Below are 17,479 nucleotides of genomic sequence, written 5' to 3'. Positions count from 1 at the left end.
TAAATGCTTAGCAGCCAAACACATTTATTAGTCTTTTTTCTTTTTTTTTTTCCAGGAACCCAAAAATATTTTGTAGTTATAATGTAAGCAACTGAGTTGCACATAATACAATCATATCTTTCCAAAATAAAATAAAATACTAAACAAAAACAAAAATAAGCTGTTTAAAAGCCCAAAAAAACCCTTCAGAAAACTCTTATATATGCATTACATCATCTCTCAGCTTTAATGAAATGACGAAGACTTAATTCCTTATTATTCAACCTGTCACAATCCAATAAAACACCACCCTTTAGTTTTTTTGTTTTTGATTTTTTTTTTTTGTTTTTGAAATCCAGCATGAGAAATACAGTACCTGCTATGGCAAAAAATACACATAAAATGCAACTTTTCAGCTTATTTGTACATTAGTAGAGTTTAACATTTTATTGTTTGTTTTTTAAGTGAACCAGTGATTTTAAGTACCACTATACTAAAAAAGTAAAATAAAATGTAGAAAAGGGGGGCCCAGCCTGCCATGCAAGTGCACCTCTAAAGTGCCTAGTTTCTGTGTCCATGTAAAACCAGTAATATGAGGAGCAATTTCAACATATGGGAGTTTGATTAAACCTCTATGTTTAAGGAGAAAAAAAAAAAAGAATGCCATATCCTTCCTTTTCTCCCCTCAAACTTCCTTAAGTCCCATCATCTACTTTCTCCATTGCCCACTGGAAGAGAGGAAAGAAAGCCACCAAAATAATATTGTAAAAGCTATTTCAAGTATAAGAAAAACAAAACACTTCTAGGTAACCTGCAGAGAGAGCATCAATGTTGTGCAGCTATTCAGTCATGTTACAGGTTGTTTCTGCCGACAGTTTCGGATGAGAGGATTTTTACTGTACCTTCCTTGTTACCTGTTTGTGTGCAAAGTCGGAAAGCTGCCTTTTAAAAGTCTAGCCTCTTTCTGATGCCCTTCTCTGCACCTTCTGTTCAAAGGGGCAAGGAGAGCAGTGAAGGGAGGAGAACGGAGGAAGGGAGCAGTATGTCACAAGTCACTGAAATGGGACTTCTCCGTCTGTCCTCCTCTGCACCCCCCAGCCCCTCGATTCTCTTGTTCACCATCAGGGACCTAACTCGCACTGCAGAGGTTCCGATATTCAGTTTCCTGATTTGGTAGGATGTATTTTACTCTGTAAACATAGCCCCCTAAGATTATGGAACCCAAAGCAGCATTTATATCTCCATCTACGTGGAGAAAGTCAAAATAGTCCAGAAATCTCTCCTCAGGTTGCTTTTGTCTGTTTTTTGGTTACTCAGAACAAGGATGGGAGTAGGGTGGGCACAGAATTTGAAGTTGTAAGCAAATAGTGAGAGTCAGGAGTAGGCACAGCTGAGCTCGTGTGTCTGCCTCCCCCACCTCCCCCCACCTCCCACATGGGTATTTTATTTTAAAACCTGTTAAAAACGTTCCTGCACCTTAAGTCATACTGAGGTTAAGGCCAAGGGTGCAGGATCCTTGTGCACGTGTCTCTGTGAGCACATTCGTGGTGCAGGCACCATTTTTGATGTCTTCTGTGAGATCACTGGACACACTTTGGTCACGGGTGTGTGTGCAAAGGTGGTGGTGGGGGGAGTGAGTGCCCCAGGGAAGAAGTGCAGAGATCAGCAAAGCCCTTTGGGAGGATTGTAGAAGGATAAGGGCAGGAAGAACTCTTGAGGGGTCAGAGGAAGGAGACTGATGGAAAAGAGGTCTCCAAACAAACAGAAATCAAATCCCAAGGTCAACATACCCAAAATCAGAAGGCGAGTGGTGAACATACATGCATTTATAATCAAGCTTCTTCCCCTCAAAGGAAGTCGTCACTATACAAGTTAAAACTAAAAAGGGCTTCTTGACAGATACAGGGTTTGTCTCTAAGATGGAGGTAAGGGGGTGTTTGTGAAGAAGCGGTTCCGACCCTGCCTCGGAAGTGGCCAAATCTAAGAGCACAGTAGCTGACGGACCCTACAAGCAGCATTTGTTAAACTTATGTCCCTCTACCTAATGCCAGCCAAGCCTCATGGAGGGGGCAGTGTCTGAGGGTGCACAAGCCTTTCAGGGCAGGGTGGCTGTCTGCACATCTCAGATGAGCTTCTGTGTAAGTAACAAATCAAAACATGTCCGGCGTATCCCAAGATGACAAGGCTATAAATTCTACAGCGCCAAACCGAAATGCCGGGGACTAATTCCCTTCCTGAACTACAGAATGCTACTCGGTTACTGTGTGTGTGTGTGTGTGTGTGTGTGTGTGTGTGTGTGTGAATCAAGAAAGGTCGAGAGCTCAAGGTCTCCCACGGAACACATTCTGCTTCCAGAAGAGAGAAGTTCAGACTCTCCGCACCTGGAGAGAGAAGGCCGGAATAGAGGGCGTCTATTCAAAACAGGCTTCAGACACTGGCCTGCCATCACTGAATGGGGGGCGATGGAGGGAAAACCAGCCCACAAATGCAAGTCCACACCCTGACCGGTTCTGCTTTCTCTTCTTAAATATGAAGAATAAGATCCAAAACTTCTGATGACGTAAAAAAGAAAAGTATCATATTTTAGGGGTACTTTCACAGCAAAAAAAAATTATAAAAGTTATCCTGCTATTTACATGTTCATATTTTCAAAAGGATGACCCACTGCTGTCAGAAAAGGAGAGGGTAGTCAAGGCCTATACTGCAGGGGAAATGTACCTCGAGGTATTATTTTGTGTTAGACAGTTGAAACGTCAGGATTTTAATTTTTTTGTTGGTTTTGTTTTTGTGTGTTTGTCTGAAGGCAATCTTAACAGATTGGAACCCTGATAAGATCGTGCCCGTGCAGCCTCGCCTGGGCACCAGGAGACTGTGGTCAAGCCTGTGACTCGTTACAGTACTGTGGACAAGAGCTGCTGCGTGGAACACTGAACACGGGCGAAACAATCTCCTGTGTACGACACTGTGTGTTGCAAATAATGCCTAGACCAGAGCAATGCAGGTGCCACGATTCGCCACAGGCAAGATCCACAAAAGAATTCTGTTAGGACAGAGAAGGCTGCTGGCTTTCCCGTGGCAAACACCTCGCTGCTCGCTAGCTATGCGCAGCTTAATGCACGCCAGGGAAGCAGAGAGATCACGTTTGGCTGAGGGGTAGTGGATGGGGCAGAGAATCCTTTTTGCCTGCCAAGCAATAATCCTCGTTCCCTTAGAGCAAGACAGTTTCCTTATAACTAAGTTCACTTAAACATGATTAAGAAGGAAGAACAAAAAATTAAAAAGGAGAGAGGAGGAGGAGGTTTTTGAAGTTGACATAAGATGAACTTTAAAGTCAGCACGAGTGAGACATGGTTTCCTGAGCTTGAAAGGGTTCTGAATTCAGAGAAGGATGAGTACTTTTTTCCAGAGAACACCGGAGCCTCCGGGACCCCACAGTGGCCCTGGGTTAACACTGCACGGCTAGGATGGAGAATCCTGTACCATACTGGTTTTGCTGGCCGCCAGGCCTGCCAGCGACCACAGGAGGACCCAGAGGTCTCTGCACTTGGCTGTGCAGACCTTTACCGCTTCTTGCTCTCACTCCCCTTCCCCGCCAGGACGTGGGATACCATGGACACAGAAACCATAGAATAAGATGCAAAGCTACTTCCTTCCCCTTTCTGCCCTCTCCTCCCCCCTTTTGCAGAATGCATAGTTACAATTCACGTTACAAAATAAAGAAGCAATGATGACCACGTACGGGACCTTTTTTTTTTTGAAAAAAGAAAAAAACCCAACAACCTCTTCTTAAATTCAGTATCAAAATTCACATTTGCATAATAATACATTTCAAGGCCATTAGAGAGGAATGAGAGTGAAGCACAGAGAGCGGCAGCATCTCTCCTCCCTTTGTCTTCCTGACTGAAGCTGAAGGAAGCGGAAGGAATCTGCGGGAGGGACTGGTTTCCTCTTTGGGGAGCTCTGAGGAATTATGGAAATGGCCCTTAGTTTTCACTTGATATTTCTTTAGAAGATCGGGAGTAGGGAGAAGAGGTGGAATCGTTTAAAACAAATAAAAACAAATGAAGACACGCTGCAGGTTTCTATGTTTTAGCTAAAATAGTTCTGAAGAAATAAAATATGATTTCAGATTTTTCTCTTTTCTTTCTCAAACACTTCAATCTTACTCTTTCCAAAGCCTTTTCCTTGTGTGTAATACCCTGTTAGCAGAAACAGCAACATGAAGTGACTTCCATTTGGGAAAAGAATCGCCTTCTCAGGACACAGACTCAGAGGGTGGGACTGCGCTGCCCGCTCTGCACGCAGACGCTGGGAAAATGCCGTCTTGACATGCATGAATGTGTCACAAACATCACCGTATTTCAGCTCTCCAGTGCTTACAGAAAAACAAAAAGTAAAACAACCAGACATGCACACACACACACACACATACACGAAGAAAACTAGGTAATGCAGATAATAAATTCAACCTGCACTCCTGGACTCACCGGGTCTCTGTCGCCTGTGCACCACTACCTCACTGCCCCTCTCCCAGGTGCCAGAGCCTCTCCCACACCCTACACTGTGCAACACGGATGCTGATGAACACTCAAACAGCTGCCCCGGAGACTGCCAGGAGAAATGCTGACTTCCCTACAGACTAGGCTGACCACGTTTCCGTTTTATCCTAATGGTCGCTGGACTCACAAAGGCACATTCAGAAATACTACACATAAGTAATTAATTCCTTGGACAAAATTTAAAAAAGGGGGGGGGGTAGAGGTGGTGTTTTAAACACATTTATTCTAACTTACCCCGAAATTAAGTGTATGCTGAAGGCATCACTTAGTGAGAAACTATACTACCTTTAAAAGGTATGTAACTTAATGGTTCCAAAGGTTTTTTTTCCTTGGTCTCGTATAAGTACCTCCCCTTTTCATTTTTGGCGAACACATGTAGGACACCCATCTTGCTCTCCGTAAAGCTCTGCTGTCAGGCTGGTCCTGCAGGAAGGCTGCTCCACCTCACTCTGGCCGCCTCTTCCAACCCCACCCTCTGAGGAGTGTGCACGCCTTTCAGCAGCCCAAAGACGACTGCGCGGTCCGAGAGAGCAGGCGAGGAGGAGGGAAAGGAGCGCCCTTCACAACTCCGCCACAGTATTGCTAGCTACCCTCACCGATCGTCTTTTGCTGCTCACTATTACTTGTAAAAAGGAATTTTACTTTTTTAAAACACAGTCCCAACTTCTTAATATTGCCTCAAAATGGGTCAACTGGGATTTTATTTCCAAAGCAATGATTTACTAGGGAAACACTTTCTTTTTAAAATTTAAAACAGAACATTTTCTTGCCTTTATCTGACCTTTCCCCTCCCATGATCAAAACAAGTGTTGGCAGAATGAAGACCCAAGACTGAGTCTTGCAGAGGCCCCTTGACCAGGGTAGTACCATTTCTTCTGGTGTGCAATTTCTTGTTAAAAACAAATTCAGGTGTATAGCTAACTGAAAAGGGAACGATGGAAATTCTGTGAGGCAAACACTGGCAGTTTCGGTCACTTTTGCTATTTTTGGTGGTGGTAGCAGGTTACTACAAGAGATTGACAGTTTAAAAATCACTCAAATGTTAGAACACTGGGTAATCACTCCAGATCTGGTCAGAGTGACTACCCGCAGGACAGCATGGATGCCCAGCCGGTGGGAGTAGCTCTTTCCTGACCAGTGTTCCCTTCACCATCCTGTAGGTGCCCGTGGCCTCTTTGCTTTGGCGGTGTGGGTAGGAGGAGGCATTCTGTATGGGGTAGGGAGGGCCAACGTTCAATTTTTAAGTTATTACAATGTTCACAGATTTGGAAGTTGAAAATTATTTCAAATCTAAAGAATGTGATGCCAGCACCTCCTTTGTCAAATTTTAAGGTCAAGAAAACAACACTATCGTTGACAAGTGGGAACCACCTCTGAAAATACACACACCTTTGGCACTGGCCATGAACCTACCGACCATACTACAGGGTATGGTCTAACTGTGAAACTATATATATCTTGTTTTTGACAGGTTGAGAATATCCTTGACAACATTAGGTATATTTGTCTGTTTCTAGACTGTGTGGACACCCTGTACTTGCAGATAAGAAAGCAGAGGGGGTGGAACATGGGGTGCAGCAGAGGGTAAGGGCAAGGGCACCCTATTTTTTGAATGATGCTGAGGTCAAAGATTGACAATTCACTGTATACACACAGGCTAGACTATGTTCATTTGCACTATCGCATGCGGCCTGGTTGTTGTACACTCATAGAAGGGAAAACAATAAGATTCCTTTTTGCAATAACACCAAGAAGTGTAGTTAATGCATAGACAGGAAGTGGTGACAAAAACTTGGCAAAAATACTGGAGAAGAAAAAGTTTGATAATTTTTTAACAGTTAAAAACATATCTTTACTCCTAGCTAAAGATCTTATAGATAATTAAAACAAAGGAAAAAAAACCTCCAAAACAACAACCTACAAAGTGTCATATGTTGAATCTGAATGCTGAGGACGGGGGAGAAGGGGACCTTTTTTACATAAAGACTCAATTGTTCCCTAATCTTAGAGATGGCTGTCACAGCCAAGTCTGCTGAAAACATCCTGTTTGCACCACAAAGAAAGCAGGCTTGGCTGAAACATTCTGCTCAGCACACAGACATACTCATTCTGTTTAAAGAGTCAAGATGCCAGAATATAAAAAAATAAAATTAAAAAGTACACAGCATCTGAGGTCGATATGGAATCTGGCTGTTAACTCTACAAAAACTGTCCCCTCTCTCCCCCAAAAAGTGGTGAAAGTGAGAGTGAATATTTGCAACAAGTTAATAGCCTGTGAAATTTTAGTTTCTGCTAGATGTATTAGGAAAAGCTCTTCCAAATTCTTAGGCAGGAATTTATTTTCCGTTCTTTTTTGTTGCATATCTTATATACCACAGTCAACCCACAGGAACTTGGAAGAACCAACTGCTAATTTGTGCTACATTCATGTCAGAAGAGGTGGGAGAGTTCTTAGAACAGGAGCCATAGTAATAGAAAATCAAACTGCTATAAATAAAACAAATTGAATGGCTATGGGTAATGCTGATTTACTGGAGGGCACTGATGAAAGAATTCTGTTTGGGGCTTTAACTGCGGCACTGCTGGTTAACTTCTGTGAATGTCGTAAATGAAAAATACCAAGGGCTAGGGCCAGAGGGATCAGAGATGCCACATCCACTTTTTCACAGTCTTGGAGATAAGAACTTTGCTATTTTTTTAAAAAAAAACAGCAACACCTAAAATTAGGTAATGGCACTGGATCTCAATTGCCAGCAGAGGTCCCCAGTCGGATGAAGACATCCCTTTCCCTACTAGTGCCGCCTTCGTTTTGGCTACTCATCTGGTAGACAGAAACCAAGTTTGTGATGTTTGAGAGAGGGACACCTCTAGCCACTAGTAATAAGTGTTTAAAGAAATAAAGGGGAACTAGTAAAAAATTGGAAAGCTCAAATTTACATGATCAGAATGTTTATAAAGCAAATTGATGTAATGAGAGGTGACTAGCAAGCCTCTGCACACATGCCAGAATGTAGTGGAGGAGAAGACACTCCCACTGAATTTTCTAAAGTGTTTTGAAGCCGCATATCCTCTCAGCAGACGTGGCTCTTGCCAAAGAATACCATGGAAAGCAGAGTCTTCCTCTTCCATTACATCTCACCATATCCTGTTCTTAAGACACTGCCAACCAATAAAAAGCAAAGCTTCCAGCAAGTTGATAAAAGAAAAAAAGGAAAAGAAATAAAAAGGGCAGGGAAAGGGAGGAGAGGAAGGACAAGAATAGAACAATCCAAACCCCTTTCTACTGGCCTGACACAGAGACTTCCCAAATCATTCTCGCTGTCACACTGACACACCTGGAGAAGTCAATGCCCAGTAACCGAGGGCATCAACACAAGGAAGGACCTTGGCATTCCACATTTTCCAGACATAAAGCATATTTAATTTCCTTGATTTCTGTTTATTTACTTTAAATTTAGCCCATTGCCTCTGGGGCCTGTCCAGAACCACTCCACTGTCCTTATCGGGCAAGCGTCTTAACGTCCGTGGAGTGTCTGGACCACAAGCACATACACACGGGTTCCCCTGCTTAGGGTGCCTGGGTGTATGTACGAAGGCACTAACGCGGTTTTAGAGAAATTGCAGGCAGCAACCCCACCCACTCCCTGTACCTGTCGAGTGGGAGTTCCTTTCCCACTGGGAAGCTTAGATGTTTAAAAGAAGCTGTGGTCATGCTTGGGAATTCTGACCCCGGGCCCCAGGAGGGAATACAAAAGGAGAATTCAACTTCACCCAAAACTGAAAGGAAACACTCCACATCTCCGCTGAGGGACGGGGATAGTTAAGCAGCAGATCTTTAAAACAGCATTTAAAATGAGCACAACAGTGGCTGGGAGCAAAAAAAAAGTAAAATCACTTGTTCCTTATTAGATTCTATTATTTTCTCCTCCTGCCATAACAAATGGAGGTAAGACAGACATTCTTCATTAATAGAACAGTCCATAGATATTTTTCCTCTAGTAATGCCTATATTTAAAATTTGTTCCAAAAGTTATTAACCTATATTTCCTAACTCTTTACATAGATTCTCAGCAATCCAACGGTACTATTTTACAGATTAGAGTTACTTTTATTTAAGCTGTTGTTTTTTTCTTTCTTCCTTTCTTTTGTTGGTAGGGCTGGGGGAAGGGAGAAGGGTTCCTTTAACAAAAATAAAAATTAGTAGGGGAGATTCCAGTTCAGTCTTAAATGGAAAGGAACAAAGTGATGGAATTTCCATTTATATATACCAAACACTCTCCCATTAAATTACACACAATATCAAATAAGTCCGTGATAGAGCCCTTATAAAGCTCAATCCTTCTCCCATATTTTTAAAGATAATGAATTTACCTGTTGCTGCTAAATTGATCATTTTAAAAAATATTTATTTCTACATGTTTTAAAAGGTATGATTCCCCAGTATGACAATAACGTTTGGAGACTTTTCTTTTTACATTTTTTTACGTAAAAATTTTTTAAACTTTTTGAAGTTTCAGGAACTTGTAAAAGTTTATTAACAGGAAAGAAACAGCTGTCTATCTAGGATAAGATACGGTTAAATAAACCCATCTTCAAAAAACTGGCTTCCTACCCTAGAATTCCTGAGAATGCTTGCAAATTTTAAAGCAGGAAAATAAATGTTAAAACCAAAAACAAAAAAACACTGTTAAATGCTCCCAGAGTTAGTCTTCATCTAAAATATATATTTATATGTATATATATATGTATATATATACGCACTTTTTGGTCTTTTTTAAAAGTTTTAAATTTTTTTCCCTTTAAGCTTATGATGGAAGAACATTTTAGCTTCTCATGCTAATTTTACATATTTCAAATCCCTCAGTATGTCTTGTAAACAAGAGGGGCTCTAGCACCCGGCTTTCACCGTAGTATCGTAAGGAACTCAACTAACCCATAGTGCAGGTCAAGGAACCAACAGGCTGGAAGGGTGGAGGGTGGGGCAGGACACGGCAGGAAACCAGAATGGCAGGGTCACCACTGGCTCTCCGGAGCCTCGGGGGGCCTAGGGCCGCTAAGGGTTAGCCTTCTGGAGATGTCTGAGCACAGCTGCTCTTCACCTCGAGCTCGCCACCTGGCAGGGTTTTGCTCCTCACACAGAGCAGTCAGTGGGGCCGGGAGGAGACACTGTGTACGTGGGCAGAGGTGGGAGGGGCATGGTGGTGATGAAAACCGAGAGCAGGAGGAGGGCACGGTTAGTTTCTACAAGGCATCCAATGGGACCAAACCAACGCTGGCAACTCAAGTTTGACCACCTACCCACGAAGGGTGCATAAAGACTTGTATGAGCGAATGCTCACTTGAATTATGCATGTCAATCTCTTTAGAGGCTATGTTTATAATCAACAGGGTAAGCCGAGAGGACTACAGAATTCCCATTGTCTCACAAAACCACTTGAATGAGTTTTTGCCTTTTCCTATACATACCCACCCACCCACCTACACAAATACACAAGCTAAAAGTCAAATACATTAGGCATTGTTATATCCTTCACTGAAGATGCTAAAGAAAGAAAAACTCCTTTGTCCTCACTAGCAGCAAGTTATGGAGGACAGTAGAGGTCTGCTCCCACCAAGGGTTGGAATGGGCAGGTATTTGCTGGTACAGAATGTCGGCACTTTATGTTAAACAGTATAATGCAGATTGGGATGTCCACACAAGTGCTAGCACATTACCGGCATACGACTCCCCTCCCCCCACCCCGCCCGCCATCTGCTTTGTATAAAGGGGTACCCCCTCAGGGCTGCTATAACTTCACAAAAAGCAGTTTGATACATTTTGATTCCAACGTAAGTACATACATGTTGGTGATAACTGTGGATTAAAAGATGCCTCCTATTCGGCCCAGAGTACTACTACATTGATGCTTTAAAAAAAAAAAAGTCTTTAAATACCAAAATAAAAAAGCAACATTATAAGGAAAAAAAAAAGAGGTCAAAACCAAAAAAAGGTGCAATACTTAAAAGTCTTTGCTAAGTTATACCTGCCTAAGCAAAACCACATACACAGGAAATACACAACACAGAGAAACAAAAGGAAACGCTTGAAGTACACACTGGTTTAAGAACATTCGTTAAGTAAACGTTTCTGTCAGTGATGGCCTGGTGCTGTAACACGCCACGGCCTGGCACAGGTAACGCTCAGCAAGGAAGGAGCAGAGAGGGGAGGAGCTGCGGATGCTTTCAGGAGGCTGCTCACAACTTACTTTTTTCTGTTTCCATAAAATGAAAAAGAGAATAGAAATGTTGGATTCAGCATTACCTTTCTGATGAATTTCTCATACCTGATTACACAAGAAAGGAGGGGAACACAGATTTTCTGCTTTGGAGACATCACATAATTAAAAGCTAACTTATCATCTGTTCCCATTCAAAGTCACGAAAAGGCCTGCGTAAAACTTAACAGAGATTCGGATGTGCCTAGTGGCCACTTGTTTTAAAAAACAGAAATAAATAAACACACAGCTGCTCCCAGAGGTACCTCCTGCTCTCCTAATTTTTTGGACTTGGCAGTGCTCCGCTCTACTGCTAGGTCAAAAGAAAAGCTAGAGAAAACTCACACTCAGGCTAATTTGCAGATGCAAAGGAGCTCTCTGCTTTCATCATTAAAAAGCACTCTGTTCATTTTAATGCAGCCCGCAGGAGTTGCTTTAGTAGCAGTGGCTCTCCGTGCTTGTGTGTTCTCATAGTTAAAAAAATAATAATAATAAAAGTAAAAAGCAGATGGCCGGCCAGCCAGCCTACGGACTGTCAGCAACGCAGCTTTCTGAGAAATCAGGGTCAGGAAGGAGGAGGAAGCAGAAGAAGACACAGACACACACACACACACACACACACACACAGAGACAGAAAGAAGGATGCACGCGAATGCACATGAACACACGTGCACACACATACCAGAACGAGCATGCCTGGGCAGTTACATGTGCCAGAACACACTGGTATTTATCAACCAGCCAATCACAAATTTTTCCTTTTTTTTTTTTTTAGGTTTTTTGTTTTTGTTTTTAAAGTGAGGCTCCGTCAAGTCTTCCCTCCCCCCACCCCAACAATTCTTTTGAATTCCCCTCCCTCCCAAACATGGTAGACCTAAGGACGGAAACACACCCAGTGCAAACAAAGTTAAAAAGCTATTTTTCAGTATATATGTTTCTTAGCAACAACTTCCATATAACATGAAAAAAGTGAAAAACTAGAAACTAATTTTTTTAATTTTTTTGTGTTTAAATTTAAATGGTATGTGTACTTGCTTCACATTGTCTTTCTAGGTTGGCGTTCATGATTCAAGTATTTCAAGAGTGATATGTTCTCTTTTTGGATTCATATTCCAAACGAAAAAACTGAAGTTATAAGGGAGGCAACTATGTGCTCAGACAGTCTGTCAATGACCCACCTTTTTTTTTTCTCTCTCCGTTTTCTTTTTTCCTTTTAAAAATGTATTTATTGCAAGTTGAAAAAAAAAACGAAAAGGTCAAGTTAGTGCTGCTGCTGTTCCAAAAAAGGTCACGAGGTCAGAGTTGAAAGTTCAAAGTTCAGATTGAATCCGACCCTCCTCCTAGAAGGTCACCAGGTAGTAAAGGAGCAGGGCTGCCCATCCTATGGGGATCTTCCACAGTTGGGACTCCCCACAAGCTAGAAGAATAGTTTGGGGGCCCCCACAACGAAGCGCCAGCAAGATCGGCCCCACTGCTGCCGCCAGCACTGCTGCTCCATTGCCCGAGCCCTGTGGACCCACCGAAAAGATTCAGAGCAGGTCCGACGGGATCTGACTGGGTCTGGCTGGTCTCCAGCGACTGCCAACCTGCTGCGGGTGCGCTTGGGGTTGCTGCAGGTGTAGGGGGCTGAGCTTGTGCCAGAAAGCGGCTAACTTCATCATCAGTGGCAAACTCAGCCAGGATGGTAGTGTTTCCCAACACACACCTGCAAAAAAAAGGAAGAGAAGAACTATGGATTTGAGGAAAATCCTAAAGCACACAGGGACTGAGCATTTTGAGTCCTTGTTATTCAAAGTGCAGTCCTTTGACTAGAAGCGTCCACATCTCCTGGGTGCTTTTTAAAATGCAGAATCACAGTGTCAGAAACTGCATTTTTACTAGACCACCAGGTACTGATTTAAAGCAATAAAATATCACAAACTCTCAAGATATCCAAAGACTATTGGAAGATACTATATATCAATATCCTTTAATGTGTGAAATTTATATGTCAAGAATGATGTCACCTCTCCCCCACCCCCATGGGAGGTAAAAGATCACACACCAAGCATCCGGGTGACCCAGCTTTAGACACCTGGAAATGCTGCTCCATCCCAGCGGCAGGCTCACTGCTGGAGCCTCACCATTACTTGCTTGTTCTGTGTGTAGCTGTTTGTTGTAGCATATGCAGCCACAGGGAGTCAGCTCTTTCTTGTCTACCAGTTTGAGAGTGGCAGGGAGGGGGATGCTCAAAGTCTGATCCAGTCCCACCTACTTGATGCAAAACCCCTGCTATCCACCAAGACCACAATATTCCATCACCCACAAAGAAGCCAAAGTAAGCAGTTAGGTAGGATTATAAACAGAGACAGTAATTATGGTTCACATTTTCATAGATATTGATCTTTGTTTTATGGTACTTAAAATTTATTTACTACTTCACTAATTTTTCACTTAAGGAATTATCATGATCGTCCTATGATGTACACAGGACAATCCACGCTTAGGCAGGTAAAGAACAGCCACCTCAGTACGAAACAATTGCTAGGCAATGGTATCGTTCTGAGCGTGTTCTCGTGCATCTTTGTTTAATTAAGCAGGTGCCAGAATATTAATGTGTGCATCTTCCTGCGTGTTGGTCTCAGTGAGCATATAGGATGGGTACTCACATGTGCAGTGCAGTTTGGGCCTTGGCCGCCTCCTGTTTGGTGCTGTATCGGATCAGGGCGGTGCCCTGGGTTAGGTTCAGATGGAATGTCAGCAGTGGGCCATGCTGCATGCAGATGGTTCTCAAGGTTGACCCATCAATCTAAGGAGTAAGACATTCGTGAGATAAAAACTGAAGGTGGGTGTGAAAGGAAGTCAAGTGACCTTTCTTATACATAAGAATGAGAAGGGCTTCTGGCTCGTAAAGAGTATTAGTACTAAGTAAGTCTCGGAGGGATGAATGAAGAACTCAAAATAAAAGAGTGCATCAAATACAGAGGTCTTAAAGGAAAATTTTAAGATACGCAAAGCATTGGGCAGAGATCTAATGTGCCCATTTTGCAAATTAAAAAGTTTGTACAAGTGAAGCTCAAAACAAAAGCATATGATTCAACCTGTGGTCTATATTCTTTAAGATGTGAACATGTGCTAATTTGTAGAGCTTTAAAAAGCATAAATAAGATGCTACCCAAAGAAGAGTTTAAGAAAACACAAAATTCTCAGCATCATTACTAATGTAGTATTCTTCCACCTCCCCAGTTAACAACCTCACAAAGGGCTAGAGAGAAAGCCACTAATAAAAAAGCACTGCTAACCATCTGATGATTTAAAGTACTGACAGCTGCCCCAGCTCAAAGGCTATTCTAATGTCCTCTTACCCCTACTTTGGCCATCTCAAGGTGAAACTATTTCTACCTACTGCTCTGTCCTCTGCTGCCCACTGCCAATGGGACCAAAGGTTGTAGTTGCTCACCTTAGCCAGGATCTTACCACTAAGATGTTCAGTGATTGGGGATAATTGCCCTCATCTATGACTCAAATGAATAGATCTATTTATTCACACTGATTAATTTATTTGTATAGAGATCTCAACTATGTTTATTTAAGCTGCTCAGTCCAACATTTCAGTTCATTTCCTTGGAAGTGAAACAGATTACTATTGGAAGAGCCTTCAAAAGTTGTGCTACTGGCGGCAGCAGTGGGAAACATTCCGTGGTTTTACCATGGAAACCCTGCTGGATAAAACTGGCAGTTTCCCCATAGTTCTTTAGAAAACTAGTGGCCCAGCTCACGAATTCATGCACATTGAAAGGAAATTAATTAGAAGAAATATTTTAATATCCTTATTGGCCCTTTCTCTATAATTGAAGTGTCAACTAAATTCACGATCGACAATGACAGATGGAAACACACGCGTGTGATTGGACCCAGCGAGAGCTTTATATATATAAACTTTCTTAATTAGACCTGCTTTCTGATTTAGCTAAACTTTTTCCAGCCCAGTGAAGCATCCCAACTTCTCTTTCAGGTAATTGTGAGCAACACAGCAGTAAATATCAACACGAAGCAGATTATTATTGTAGATCACGCAGGGAGAACAAAGGGTGAAATATTTAACTGTAGCAGTGTTTGACTATATTCTGCACAGTGAGAAAACCTGAAGTCATTTTCAAGGTCCACCATTTCTTACTTCTTTTCAGTTGGGTTCTAAACTTTATAAATCTCCATTTTCTGACTAATGAAAAGAAAATAGGATTTCACCAAGTCTCCTATCCACCTACTCCAGGACTTCTGTGAGGATCAAATGAGATGAGGCATGGGAAAATGCTTCATAGACATTTGGTTAAAGTGTAAAATGTTTGCACCTGGCTATAAAGCAAGTCGTGTTCCTGAGCTGAAGAAACTCCAAGGAGGCTATCAGTAGTTCTCAACCTTGTCTGCACATTAGAATCACCTGGGAATCTTTTTAAAATCCTGATTTCCGGGCCTCATCCTCTGGAAATTCTGTTTCTTTGTTACTAATGTTGTGGCCCCACCCCATAACAAAGAAACAGAATTTCCCGAGGATGAGGCCCGGAAATCAGGATTTTAAAAAGATTCCCAGGTGATTCTAATGTGCAGCCAAGGTTGAGAACCACTGGGCTAGAGGCTAGGGCAGGGGTGGGCAAACTTTTTGACTCGAGGGCCACAATGGGTTCTTAAACTGGACCGGAGGGCCGGAACAAAAGCATGGATGGAGTGTTTGTGTGAACTAATATAAATTCAAAGTAAACATCATTACATAAAAGGGTACCGTCTTTTTTTTTTTTTTTTTTTTTTTAGTTTTATTCATTTCAAACAGGCCGTAGTTTGCCCACGGCTGGGCTAGGGAGAGGAAGCTGGGCGTTGCTATGTAACGTCATTACCTGGCACCCACAGCAACCGTTTCCAGGCTGGGCTGGGCTGTGGGCCGCATTTTGCGCCACTGGGTCTCGGCAGTGTCAGCTGTGATTTGGTGGGCTGTCACTCCAGGGTGGTGGTGGGGCCTGTGTCCCACTTGGGGGAAGCCGTGTATTGCTTTGTGGGTGCCAGGTCCGAGGTGCCGTTTCTTTGTAATTGGCCAGTGTGCGTCAGGGAAGCTCCTGTGGGGAGCATCTGCCCCCTGGTGGTCAGTGCATGTCATAGCGACTGGTCAGACACTTAGCATATTAGCCTTTTATATATATAGACTAGAGGCCCGATGCACCACATTCGTGCAAGGGGCTTGGCCCTTGCAGCTGCGGCGGCTTGCCTCAGCCCTCGCAGCCCCAGCTTCGTCAGGAAGGTCATCCAGGAGGACGTCTGGCAGTCTGGTCTAATTAGCGTATTACGCTTTTATTATTATAGATGATTGGAGAAACAGCTCTTAGCATTGTTTTTAAAATGACAATTGACTACAGAAGCATATCAGTGTATGCCACTAGTGACTTTTCAGGATAGATGTCTTCCAAAAATATTTTAGGTAATAAAAAGTAAACTTATCCAGGCACCAGAGATTTGACCTTATAACATTCTTTTAAACTATAACCCAGGTTAGTCTGCTAAGCGGCAAGTGTTGATTTTTAAAATTATTGAATTCTTTCTAATACAAACACAGCCAATCCCTATATTCCTTTTACACACATATATACATACTATTTTTCATACTATAAAACGGGAGTGAAAAATAAAATAAAATGCGAGTGAACAGCTGGTTGGCTTGTCCAGTCTCATTTCAATACAGTGTATCTCTCATCCTAACCACACTACACCCACCACACTGTGACGACTTAGAAATAATGAGGCAGATATAGTTTTGAGGATGGTTATAAAAAATCTTCATGCTTTAGTCAAATATTAGCTAAGTAACCTGGGGCTTTTAGCTGAATTATTAGATACAGGATTAAGAGCCAATCCAGACTCTTCCTCATGTTAATTGTATTTAGAAAACTGCCTTTCTCAGCATGTACCAGCCCTGGGTTTACTCGCAAATTTATGTGTATTTGCTGACAAAAGTGACCTATCAAACATTAGATAAGTTCGCTGGGCAAATAAATTTAGGAGAAGCTCTATTTCCCCACTGTGGATCATAACACATGTTAGCATATTAAAGGAACTAAAAAGTCTCATAGTGAAGAAACCTGCTTAATTTTGTTTAATCAAGTATACATTCCCAACATATTAGGCCAGACACCTACTAATATCCCATGGGAACCACTCTGGAAGTGCTAGCTTAGCAAAGTGTACACAAATTCATTTATGAATTCAATGCTAGACAAATCATTCTGTGTGTTGAAGGCAGGGAAGCCTAATTGATCTCTCTTTTTAAAAATATTTTTTAATTGATTTGAGAGAGGAAGGGAGAGGGAGAGAGAGACAGAAACATCAATGATGAGAGAATCATCAATCGGCTGCTTCCTGCACACTCCACACTGGGGATCGAGCCCACAACCCGGGCATGTGCTCTGACTGGGAACCGAACCGTGACATTGGTCAATGCTCAACCACTGAGTCATGCCAGCCGGGCACCTAATTGTCTCTTTTAACAAGATGCTGTAAAGGTTGTGCTGGCAAGTCCAAATGAAGGGTATGGGCTCGTTTCGATGGGTTCATTTAACCTCATTTGAATGCTTATTAACATAATGCTGCTGCAAATATGTCAGTCATCAAAGCAACCAATGTGAAGGGAAGGTGCTCTGGTACAAATGAAGTCCCACCACACTA

The 17,479-nt window shown here is 42.4% G+C and overlaps 1 protein-coding gene across 4 annotated transcripts in view; it reads right to left on the bottom strand.

Annotated features, from left to right (window-relative positions):
• Window positions 1–17,479, bottom strand: part of TNRC6B (trinucleotide repeat containing adaptor 6B) — a 229,884-nt gene continuing 212,405 nt past the window's right edge. For all 4 annotated transcript variants that reach the window (XM_070411172.1, XM_070411174.1, XM_070411170.1 and 1 more), the window contains 2 exons: window positions 13,441–13,580; window positions 1–12,497 (listed from right to left, as the gene is read on the bottom strand). In XM_070411172.1, coding sequence (XP_070267273.1) covers window positions 12,110–12,497; window positions 13,441–13,580 — 528 coding nt within the window. In that variant the 3' untranslated portion in view covers window positions 1–12,109. The remainder of the gene's footprint in view (window positions 12,498–13,440; window positions 13,581–17,479) is intronic.

The sequence above is a fragment of the Myotis yumanensis genome, unplaced genomic scaffold (genome assembly GCF_028538775.1).
Source record: "Myotis yumanensis isolate MYYU_CA2020_CCGP unplaced genomic scaffold, mMyoYum1.0.hap1 SCAF_3, whole genome shotgun sequence".
In the NCBI taxonomy this organism is placed as follows: Eukaryota; Metazoa; Chordata; class Mammalia; order Chiroptera; family Vespertilionidae; genus Myotis; species Myotis yumanensis.
The sequence above is the reverse complement of the archived record's forward strand: the minus strand, read 5'-3'. Positions and strand labels throughout refer to the sequence as shown.